This window comes from Limanda limanda, chromosome 16 (genome assembly GCF_963576545.1).
Source record: "Limanda limanda chromosome 16, fLimLim1.1, whole genome shotgun sequence".
Taxonomy (NCBI): domain Eukaryota; kingdom Metazoa; phylum Chordata; class Actinopteri; order Pleuronectiformes; family Pleuronectidae; genus Limanda; species Limanda limanda.
The window spans coordinates 1,668,512-1,681,011 of NC_083651.1; the positions used below are offsets into that span (position 1 = coordinate 1,668,512).

The 12,500-nt window shown below is 47.7% G+C and overlaps 1 protein-coding gene across 4 annotated transcripts in view; it reads right to left on the reverse strand.

The window, feature by feature from the left end:
• Positions 1–12,500, reverse strand: part of caska (calcium/calmodulin-dependent serine protein kinase a) — an 80,669-nt gene that overhangs the window by 38,852 nt on the left and 29,317 nt on the right. For all 4 annotated transcript variants that reach the window (XM_061088266.1, XM_061088265.1, XM_061088263.1 and 1 more), the window contains exon 2: positions 7,761–7,873. In XM_061088266.1, the coding sequence (XP_060944249.1) occupies positions 7,761–7,873 (113 nt within the window). The remainder of the gene's footprint in view (positions 1–7,760; positions 7,874–12,500) is intronic.

A 12,500-nucleotide genomic window follows, 5' to 3' on the forward strand; every position in this document is an offset into this window, starting at 1 on the left:
GAAGAAGTAGAAGAGGTGGAGGAGAAGGAGGAGGAAGAAGAGGAGGAGGAGGAGGAGGAAGAAGAGAAAAAAGGAGGATGAGGAGGATGAAGAGAAAAAGGAGGAGGATGAGAAGGAAGAAGTATAAGAGGTGAAGGAGGAGGAAGAGGAGGAGGAGGAGGAAGAAGAGAAATAGGAAGAAGTAGAAGAGGAAAATGAAGAATGAGGAGGAGGAGGAAGAGGAGGAAGAAGAGGATGAGGAGGTGGAGGAAGAAGAGGAGGAGGAGGAGAAAAAGGAGGAGGAAAGGAGGAGGATGAGAAGGGAGAAGTAGAAGAGGTGGAGGAGAAGGAGGAGGAAGAGAGCAATTAGAAGAAGAAAAAAGGAGGATGAGGAGGAAGAAGAGAAAAAGGAGGGGGATGAGGAGGAAGAAGTATAAGAGGTGAAGGGGAAGAAGGAGGAGGAAGAGGAAGAAGAGAAAAGGAGGATGAGGAGGAAGAAGTAGAAGAGGTGGAGGAGAAGGAGGAAGAAGAGCAATTAGAAGAAAAAAAGGAGGATGAGGAGGAAGAAGAGAAAAAGGAGGAGGATGAGGAGGAAGAAGTATAAGAGGTGGAGGAAGAGAAGGAGGAAGAAGAGGAAGAAGAGAAAAAGGAGATTGAGGAGGAAGAAGAGAAAAAGGAGTAGGATGAGGAGGAAGAAGTAGAAGAGGAGGAGGAGGAGGAGGAAGAAGAGGAAGAAGAGAAAAGGAAGACTTAGAAGAGGAGAATGAAGGAGGATGAGGTAGAAGAAGAGCAATTAGAAGAAGAAAAGGAGGAGGATGAGGAGGAAGAAGTAGAAGAGGTGGAGGAGGAGGAAGTGGAGGAGGAAGAAGAGAAAAAGGAAGACGTAGAAGAAGAGCAATTAGAAGAAGAAAAGAGAAGTAGGGACAACAACACGAGAGCTGTTTGTTTGTATCACTCTTATTATTTCCAGTGATGTTATTATCCTATTATATATATATTATATATATATATTATATATTATCCTTCTAACGAAAGTCTGACGACAGGTTTCAAAACCTTAAGATTAAATTCAGTTGTTTAGCAACTGATAACTGAAGCAGTCCAGTCTCCATCCTTCCTCCCTTCCTCCTTTCCTCCCTTCCTCCTTCCTCCTCTCCTCCCTCTTTCCTCCTTCCTCCCAGCAGCCGTCGCTCCGGAGCAGAGGAACATCCATCTCCACCTTCATGCTGCAGCTCGGTCTCATTCTCTCAGATTCCATCAGCAGCGCACTGAGTTTATTATATTAACTTTTAATATCCGCCTCTCGTGGTGAAACCGCTGCAGACGGATCCAGAACAAACACACACCTCACTGGACTGGGGAGGAGAACATGAAGCATTCCACATCCCGCTGGAGGCCACAACACAAACACACACAAACACACACACACACACACACACACACAAACTATAACCCTAAGTCACTGTGATGGGCTGCTATGTATGCAGTGACATTTTAATTAAAGCGTCCGAGTTGACGCCGCGAGCCGCCGCGCTAAACATCACGCTAATCCTCCGAGGACGAGCAGGCGGCGTGGGCTAACTCCAACACCATGCTAATGCTGCTAAAGCCGGGATAAGTGGCGTCCTCCAGGGCGCCACCGCCCGGCTCGCCCAGCTCGCCCGGCTCACGCCCGTCACTGGAACTGCTGCTGGAGGTCACCAGAGATACTTTATCAAATGGGAAGAAAATCGACTCGACAACTTGACCGAGCTGCAGGGAGGACACTTCCACTGCTTGTATGTGTGTGTCTGTGTGTGTGTGTGAGTGTGTGTGAGTGAGTGAGTGTGTATGAGAGAGAGAGAGAGAGAGAGAGAGAGAGAGAGAGAGAGAGAGAGAGAGAGAGAGAGAGAGAGAGAGAGAGAGAGAGAGAGAGAGTGCATTAGCACTCAATGCAACTAATGTTGTGGTCAAAGTGCAGCAGGAAGTGCTGTTACAGACTCATGTGGACAAATGAAAATAGAAGAGTGTAAAAGATGTGAATGTGTTATAATAACGGATCCTGTGGAACAAGGTTGTGAAGCCTGGTTCTCTGAGGTTCTCTGTGGATCTCTGTGGTTCTCTCTGTGGTTCTGGGTGGTTCTATGTGGATCTTTGTGGATCTCTGTGGTTCTCTGTGGTTCTCTGGTGTCATCTCCCTGCCCAGCTGTGTACGTGATGTTCGGTTCCCCAGCTTCACTCTCTGTGGTTCTCTCTGGTTCTCTCTGGTTCTCTCTGGTTCTCTCTGGTTCTCTGTGGATCTCTGTAGTTCTCTGTGGATCTCTGTGGTTCTCTGTGGATCTCTGTGGATCTCTGTGGGTCTCTGTGGTTCTCTGTGGTTCTCTGTGGTTCTCTGTGGTTCTCTGTGGTTCTCTGTGGATCTCTGTGGATCCCTGAGGTGCTCTGTGGCTCTTGTGGATCTCTGTGGATCTTTGTGGATCTCTGTGGTTCTCTGTGGATCTCTGTGGTTCTCTGTGGATCTCTGTGGGTCTCTGTGGGTCTCTGTGGGTCTCTGTGGGTCTCTGTGGATCTCTGTGGTTCTCTCTGTGGTTCTGGGTGGTTCTCTGTGGTTCTCTGTGGAACTCTGTGGATCTCTGTGGTTCTCTGTGGATCTCTGTGGATCTCTGTGGTTCTCTCTGTGGTTCTGGGTGGTTCTCTGTGGTTCTATGTGGAACTCTGTGGATCTCTGTGGATCTCTGTGGATCTCTGTGGATCTCTGTGGTTCTCTGTGGATCTCTGTGGCTCTTTGTGGATCTCTGTGGTTCTCTGTGGTTCTCTGTGGATCTCTGTGGTTCTGTGTAGTTCTCTGTGGTTCTCTGTGGATCTCTGTGGTTCTCTGTGGATCTCTGTGGCTCTTTGTGGATCTCTGTGGTTCTCTTTGGTTCTCTGTGGATCTCTGTGGTTCTCTGTGGATCTCTGTGGGTCTCTGTGGATCTTTCTGGTTCTCTGTGGATCTCTGTGGTTCTGTGTAGTTCTCTGTGGTTCTCTGTGGATCTTTGTGGTTCTCTGTGGATCTCTGTGGATCTCTGTGGTTCTCTGTGGATCTCTGTGGTTCTCTACAGCTCTGTGGTTCTCTCTGGTTCTGTGGGTCTCTGAGGTTCTCTGTGGATCTCTGAGGTCCTCTGTGGATCTTTGTGGTTCTCTGTGGTTCTCTGTGGATCTCTGTGGTTCTCTGTGGTTCTATGTGGGTCTCTGTGGATCTCTGTGGATCTCTGTGGTTCTCTCTGGGGTTCTATGTGGGTCTCTGTGGATCTATGTGGGTCTCTGTGGATCTCTGTGGTTCTCTGTGGATCTCTGTAGTTCTCTGTGGATCTCTGTGGATCTCTGTGGATCTCTGTGGATCTCTGTGGATCTCTGTGGATCTCTGTGGTTCTCTCTGTGGTTCTCTGTGGTTCTCTGTGCATCTCTGTGGTTCTCTGTGCATCTCTGTGGTTCTCTACAGCTCTGTGGTTCTCTCTGGTTCTGTGGGTCTCTGAGGTTCTCTGTGGATCTCTGAGGTCCTCTGTGGATCTTTGTGGTTCTCTGTGGTTCTCTGTGGATCTCTGTGGTTCTCTGTGGTTCTATGTGGGTCTCTGTGGATCTCTGTGGATCTCTGTGGTTCTCTCTGTGGTTCTATGTGGGTCTCTGTTGTTCTCTGTGGATCTCTGTGGATCTCTGTGGATCTCTCTGGATCTCTGTGGTTCTCTGTGGTTCTCTGTGCATCTCTGTGGTTCTCTGTGGATCTCTGTGGTTCTCTGTGGGTCACTGTGGTTCTCTGTGGATCTCTGTGGTTCTCGGTAGTTCTCTGTGCATCTCTGTGGTTCTCTGTGGATCTCTGTGGATCTCTGTGGTTCTCTGTGGATCTCTGTGGTTCTCTGTGGATCTTTCTGGATCTCTGTGGATCTCTCTGGTTCTCTGTGGTTCTCTGTGGATCTCTTTGGTTCTCTGTGGATCTCTGAGGTTCTCTGTGGATCTTTCTGGATCTGTGTGGATCTCTGTGGTTCTCTGTGGTTCTCTGGTGTCATCTCCCTTTCCAGCTGTGTACGTGATGTTCGGTTCCCCAGCTTCACTCTCTGGTCATGTGTCTTATTGAGTGAACAGATGTGATCTCTGCAGGGTTCCATGTTCCTCCTGCTGGGAGTCAGAGCTCACAGGAGGAGGCGGCCACGCTTCCACAGCTACACAACACACAACTGTAGGTGTGTGTGTTGTGATAGTGCGTCTGTGTGTGTGTGTGTGTGTGTGTGTGTGTGTGTGTGTGTGTGTGTGTGTGTGTGTGTGTGTCTGTGTGTGTTCCAGACCTGACACTGGTTCCCCAGTTAGAACAACATGTCACAACAATCTAATGGAGAACAGAGAAGGAGGAGAGAGTGAAGGAATGAGAGAACAGAGGAGGAGGAGAGAGTGAAGGAATGAGAGAACAGAGGAGGAGGAGGAGGAGGAGGAGAGTGAAGGAGTGAAGGAATGAGAGAACAGAGGAGGAGGAGGAGGAGAGAGTGAAGGAGTGAGAGAACAGAGGAGGAGGAGGAGGAGGAGGAGGAGGAGGAGGAGGAGGAGGAGGAGGAGGAGGAGGAGGAGGAGGAGGAGAGAGTGAAGGAATGAGAGAACAGAGGAGGAGGAGAGAGTGAAGGAGTGAGAGAACAGAGGAGGAGGAGGAGGAGGAGGAGGAGAGAGTGAAGGAATGAGAGAACAGAGGAGGAGGAGGAGGAGGAGAGAGTGAAGGAATGAGAGAACAGAGGAGGAGGAGAGAGTGAAGGAGTGAGAGAACAGAGGAGGAGGAGGAGGAGGAGGAGGAGAGAGTGAAGGAATGAGAGAACAGAGGAGGAGGAGGAGGAGGAGAGAGTGAAGGAATGAGAGAACAGAGGAGGAGGAGGAGAGAGTGAAGGAGTGAGAGAACAGAGGAGGAGGAGGAGGAGGAGAGAGTGAAGGAGTGAGAGAACAGAGGAGGAGGAGGAGGAGAGAGTGAAGGAGTGAGAGAACAGAGGAGGAGGAGGAGAGAGTGAAGGAATGAGAGAACAGAGGAGGAGGAGGAGGAGGAGAGAGTGAAGGAATGAGAGAACAGAGGAGGAGGAGGAGGAGAGAGTGAAGGAATGAGAGAACAGAGGAGGAGGAGGAGGAGAGAGTGAAGGAGTGAGAGAACAGAGGAGGAGGAGGAGAGAGTGAAGGAGTGAGAGAACAGAGGAGGAGGAGGAGAGAGTGAAGGAATGAGAGAACAGAGGAGGAGGAGGAGGAGGAGAGAGTGAAGGAGTGAGAGAACAGAGGAGGAGGAGAGAGTGAAGGAGTGAGAGAACAGAGGAGGAGGAGGAGGAGGAGAGAGTGAAGGAGTGAGAGAACAGAGGAGGAGGAGGAGCAACGTGAGGAGGCGATGGCACAAGATGAATTTACTCATTCTCTGTCTTTTCTCTCTCTTCCCCTCGGAAGTCTGACCTATTCATCAGACCGGCCTCCGGACAGGCTGCAGAGAAACAAGCTGGTGTGTGTCTGTGTGTGTGTGAGTGTGTGTGTCTGTCTGTGTGTGTGTGTGTGTCTGTGTGTGTCAGGCCCCCCCTGCCCGGTCCTTTGCAGAGACACAAATCATTTGACCCACTTCCTTTGGCCTGTATCCGTTCAGGGTGTTTGCATGTGTGCTTGATTACTGTGTTACCGCTGTCCGCTCAAGTGAAACCAAAAAGAGAGAGAGAGAGAGAGAGAGAGAGAGAGAGAGAGAGAGAGAGAGAGAGAGAGAGAGAGAGAGAGAGAGAGAGAGAGAGAGAGAGGGAAGAAAATAAAAACAAATCAACAATGAGAAGCTGACATCTGGTTTTGGGCTTTGATGGATTCCTGAGGGTTTCAGAGGAAGAACTGTGATTAGATATAAATGACCAGGGAGTGTGCTGACCAGGAAACAAACACACACACACACAGACACACACACACAGACTCACACACAAACACACACACACACACACACACAAATGGTGCGGATGAAGAGAAATGACCCCTGCAGAGCTACAATGGAAAACTTTCATTTCAGAGTTTTCTGTGATCCGTCAGGAGCGATTCTCATCACAGCTTCATGTGAGAAGAGAGAAATGACAAAACACCCAGAACATTTAATCTGGACTCGGTCGGTGAACCTGCGTCGAGCGTAGAGAGGGAGTCGCTGAGGGAACCACGGCGAGCGGAGGAGCGGGGGGGGGGGCGACGCCGTGAAGATGGATGTCCAGCGGTCATCACACAGACACCAACCAGCGTGTGAAGCTGACTGTAATAAAGCGGTGAAGCAGGTGGAGCTGCTGCCAAACCACACAGCACTTTACCAACTGGGTTATTGTACGAGCTGAGATGAAAGAGTTCAGCGACTAGAAACTAAAATATCATCATCATCATCAACCGTCCTCGCCAGAAACCTGAGGAGAGGCAGCGGTGGAGCCGACGGATGACGACACCCGGAGAAATTAGCTGCTGGTCATCGACGGTGGAATAGCGATGAAACATCAAAAACATCATGTGTGATTAGGGTTGCAAAGGGGCTGAAAGTTTCCGGTAAATTTCCGGAAACTTTCCGGAAACATTCCACGGGAATATTAAGCTCGGGAATTTTGGGAATTTTGAAAAAAGAAAAACTATGCAAATTAAACGCTGAGCAATAAAAACATCATTCAAAACTCTATTTTAAAGATGTATGGAACGTTGAGTTTCAAGCCTCCGCTGGTCATTCTTCCATCACATGCACAGATAACTCCCAGCATGCTTCACTCTACAGCAGGGCTACTGAGGCCTGCTGTAGAGTGAAGGACTAGTCAGGTAAGTTTCCATGATATTACTGGGAAAATATATTAGCATGCTGATTGAGGATTGTTCATCTGTTCATCTAGACTATTTCCATTCATTTATCCATCACTTGTAAAATATGTTTACAGACGATTCCAATTGTTTGACTAACTATTTATATCTCTGGCATTGCATTAGTGTTTTTTTACAAACTTTGTTCTCATCTTATTCTACAGAACAATGCCACGTGCACTCTCTCATGTGTGGAGACATTTCACCTCATCCAATGTAGAAGGAAAGGCTGTGTACATTTGCAAATACTGTGCAAAGACCTATGTTAAGAATGACACAACGATGCAGAAGCATATAGTCAAGTGCCCAAAGTTTCCTCAGGGCTCAAATCAGCCTATGACAAAACAAAATGTTTATATTTATGTCTGTATATGACAAAGTAAATACAGTTAGTATAAATTACCCACAACATTTCCAGTTTATTCCCATTAATTCCCGTTAATTCCCGTTAATTCCCGTATATTCCCGTTAATTCCCATGGAAAGTTTCCAACTTTGAATATTCTCGAAATTTTGCAACCCTATGTATGACGCCACCTCACCTTTCACCATCAACTCAGATCTAAGCAGTTAATCGTCCAAATTAATTTTACTACCAAATATGAAGAAATTCCTTTACAGTGTTCTGCAGATATCGTGTTCTCTGGGACGTTCAGAAGCAGAACCTGACGTGATGACTCCGCCCACTGCGGTGCGGAGGAATAAAATCGTTTATTAGCTTGAATATCTGAAATCAATTCAAGAACAATCGTCTGGTTGGTTAATAATTAAGATCCAATCGATTCGGTGGGTTTCAGCCGACGACAGGAACCTCAGTGTGGGTGTGAACCACCGAGTGAACGAGAAGTAGAATAACACAATGTTTACATCAGGATACAGATCTGATCATATTTCACTGTTTAACAGGAGGATTAATCTTCAGTCATATTCATGAGAGAGCAACAGGCTGTGACTTCTTACCCTCGGTGCTGAGTCCGGGGCTGGAGGTGAACTCGGCCACGTCCACGATCTTCACAGCAAACTGCTGCCCGGTCTCCCGGTTGATGCATCTCCGCACCACGCTGAAGGGTCCCCTGGAAACAACACAACACACACACACAAGGTTAACCAGGGGTCTGGAGAAGCTGCTGGTACACCTGCAGGAGCCGAGTGATTCCCCCGAGCAGAGGAAACACACACTGAACTTTTTATATTATTAGATATTATCATTTTGCACGAGGGATTTGTTTTGCATTCTTCTGTTTAATTGTAGAGTTTTGTGTTGATTTGTGTCGATACAAAATAAATAATCACAAAACACACAACCTGCAGGATTCTGAGAATCACAGACACACAGCAAACCACAGTGAGCACAACCTCAGTGGTGATTTCACAGCTCAACACAAACACTACCCCTGGCTGCAGCGGACTGAACACCATGTGTGTGTGTGTGTCGGTGTTGGTATGTGAGTCTGTGTGTGTGTCTGTGTGCGTGTGTTGGTGTGTAAGGAGTCTTTGTGCACAAACACAGACTGGTTGAACAGATGGTGATCAAGCTAAAGCTGCTTAGCGTCAGAAGGGTGAGGTAGAGCGGCAACGTGCCCAAACATGCAGGAGACACCTACACACACACACACACACACACACACACACACACAGAGACACTATGAGCAGTGCTGCTGAGTAAACTGTCGCTTTGACCAATGGGAACATGTGTGTGTGTGTTTGTGTTCCTGCAGCCGTCACATTAACACAAACACACACACACTGGGTCACCAGTCTAATGATCACATGATGGATATCTACTTAAAACAGATCTATATTCTATAATAAGCTGCTAATCATCTGTTCCTCCATCGACTGATTGATAAGTGATGGATGAGGTGACACAGCTTCAGCTCCACATCCGCTCACTTATAAAATAAACTATTTGTCTTCGAGTTTTAAAGAAAACACTCTGATGTACATTTTGCACATTTTAACTCAGAAACTGGAAAGAAATGAAAGAGAGAAAAATGAAAAAGTATTTTTCTCCTGGAATCTTCTGAGCCGTGCAGATCTGAGCTCTGTGGGGACAACTCCTGCTCAGACTGCAACACAACAACAGCGCACAATCACAACACCGGCTCACAATCGCAACACAACAGCTCACAATCACAACACCAGCTCACAATCACAACAGCAGCTCACAATCACAACAGCAGCTCACAATCACAACACCGGCTCACAATCACAACACAACAGCTCACAATCACAACACCGGCTCACAATCACAACACCAGCTAACAATCACAACACCGGCTCACAATCACAACACCAGCTAACAATCACAACACCAGCTAACAATCACAACAGCAGCTCACAATCACAACACAACAGCTCACAATCACAACACCAGCTCACAATCACAACACCGGCTCACAATCACAACACAACAGCTCACAATCACAACACCGGCTCACAATCACAACACCGGCTCACAATCACAACACCGGCTCACAATCACAACACCAGCTCACAATCACAACACCAGCTCACAATCACAACACCAGCTCACAATCACAACACCAGCTAACAATCACAACACCAGCTAACAATCACAACACCAGCTAACAATCACAACACCAGCTAACATCACAACACCAGCTAACAATCACAACACCAGCTAACAATCACAACACCAGCTAACATCACAACACCAGCTAACAATCACAACACCAGCTAACAATCACAACACCGGCTCACAATCACAACACCGGCTCACAATCACAACACAACAGCTCACAATCACAACACCGGCTCACAATCACAACACCAGCTAACAATCACAACACCAGCTAACAATCACAACACCGGCTCACAATCACAACACAACAGCTCACAATCACAACACAACAGCTCACAATCACAACACCGGCTCACAATCACAACACCGGCTCACAATCACAACACAACAGCTCACAATCACAACACAACAGCTCACAATCACAACACAACCGCTCACAATCACAACACAACAGCTCACAATCACAACACCAGCTAACAATCACAACACCAGCTAACAATCACAACACCGGCTCACAATCACAACACCGGCTCACAATCACAACACAACAGCTCACAATCACAACACCAGCTCACAATCACAACACCAGCTCACAATCACAACACCAGCTAACAATCACAACACCAGCTAACAATCACAACACCAGCTAACAATCACAACACCAGCTAACATCACAACACCAGCTCACAATCACAACACCGGCTCACAATCACAACACAACAGCTCACAATCACAACACCAGCTAACAATCACAACACCAGCTCACAATCACAACACCGGCTCACAATCACAACACCAGCTCACAATCACAACACCGGCTCACAATCACAACACCGGCTCACAATCACAACACAACAGCTCACAATCACAACACCAGCTCACAATCACAACACCAGCTCACAATCACAACACCGGCTCACAATCACAACACAACAGCTCACAATCACAACATAACAGCTCACAATCACAACACAACAGCTCACAATCACAACACCAGCTCACAATCACAACACAACAGCTCACAATCACAACACCAGCTCACAATCACAACACCGGCTCACAACCAGCCCGGTGGTTCAGTCCAGGACGTTTCCAGAGGAAAGTCTCTGAGACAAAACTCCAGCAGGAACTTTGCTGGAGCAGGTACAGCGGGTCAGAGAGCTCTCATTAGCAAAGCAGCCGAGTTCTCCTCCGCCGCGATATCTCCCCCCACGCCACGGTCCAGTCACTTCACCTCTGCCCCCCCGTCGCAGCGCAGCAAATGTCAGGCCTGGCTCCGGGCGGCGCTCTGTACCAAGACGTACAAGAGGCCGACAGAGGGAGGACGAGACGGAGGAGGAGATGAGCAGCAGCGTGGACAGAGAGCTGTGACCGGAATACGAAATGTAAAGAGGAAGAAGTAGAACTGTGACAGTTAAAGGTTGATGAGGAGAAGCAGATCGTCTTCTCTGAAACGCAGTGGGTGTGGATCCCAGGAGAAGAAAAGACACTTAAATATGAATCTAACAACAATTCAAAAGTCAAACAGAAACACAGAATCTGCTGAGTCACTGTCTGTAAAGCAGGAGCCGATCAATCAATCAATAAGTCGATTGAAATAATTGTCACATCTATAAACTGTAGAAAAAGATGGACGACATGTCAGCTCCAACAAGTCAAGCCAAATCCTTGTCATCGCCCCCTGGTGGCTGGCTGCTTTACACATCATTCACTCCTCCTCCTCCATGTTAGCGAATGGGACATGGACAGAGCTCCATGTTCTCATCACACTGATGTTTGTTCACGTGTTCATGATACGTTCAATGTACTAGAATCTTTCAGCTCAGTGGAAGATCTAGGTTTTATTTTGTCGTATATCCTGTGTTTTATTCTGAAGCTCTGTGTCAGTTTCCTCCTGTCGCCTGTATCATCACATTAAACTAATGGAGCATCTATGTCACATTAAACTAAGAAAAACAATATGTTCAGCATTTATAAACACTGTGATGTCCCTTGATATCCTGACACATTGTTCAGTGAGCTGCACCCCCACTGATGCACCGTGTGTGAGTGCGAGTGCACGTGCACGTGTGTGAGTGCACGTGGACTCACACACGTTCAGCTTGTGTTGAGCAAAGAGCTTCTCGCGAGCGGATGAGAAGCTTATTCACAGCAGCCTTAAGAAAAAGGTTTAAGAGGCACAATCTCCCGCACACATCAGGCGAGAGGGAAAGATTAACTTCAGAAATCTGGCAGCAGAGAGGAGGAGGAGGGGGGGGGGGGGGGTGAGGAGGAGGGAGAGTGTGTGTGTGTGTGTGTAGGGGAGGGGGGGGGGAGAACTGCTTTGAACTGCAGACGGCTCGAGTGGCGGAACCGGGGCGTCGTGGAAGAAATCATCCGCACATTCTGGTTCTGAATGGGACTCAGCTGCACGTCGGCCATTACGGCTCTGAAGAGAAGTCAGCTGCACACGGGCTGATGACTCCTCCACTTCAGCTGCCCTCACTAAGATAACAGGAAGAGGGGGGGGGCAGGGGGAGAGAGGGAGAGGGGGAGGCTGCAGAAGGAAGAGAAACATGGAGGCTACATCCATACCAAGAAGTTTTGGTTTTAGAAAAGCATTCTCAAATGGAGTGGATCTCCGTATCAGTTTGAATCCCTGACCCCACTAACACACATGTCACATGACCACTCTCCACCAATGGGAAGCCAGATGTTGATCTCTGATGATCTGAGATCCTCTGGTGTCTTCAGTGTGAATCCACTCCTTCCTTCATGTGACGTTAACTTCTCTTCTACACAGATTAATCACCTGCATGAGACACGACTTCAGTGAACCAGAGACGCAGGTTGGACCAAGGTGACTCACAACTGTGTCGAACTCGTTATATCAAGATGTTCATTTAAAACCGATTTTTCTTTCTCGTGATTTATTATCTTATTATTGTGGAGTAATGACAGGAAACGGGTTTTTCAAGGTCACAACACGCAGCCGAGCGTAGTCGTGTATTTTCTGTGAATCTGCAGATCTCTCGTCTGGAACTCTCATGGTAACATTGTGGTGACAAGGAGTTGTGCGACGGCTCCAGATGACACAATTAACTGTGCTCCACACACAGTGCGGTTATAGTGTGGATTACTGCGTTAAATATTTAATAGCACTCATTATGCATGGA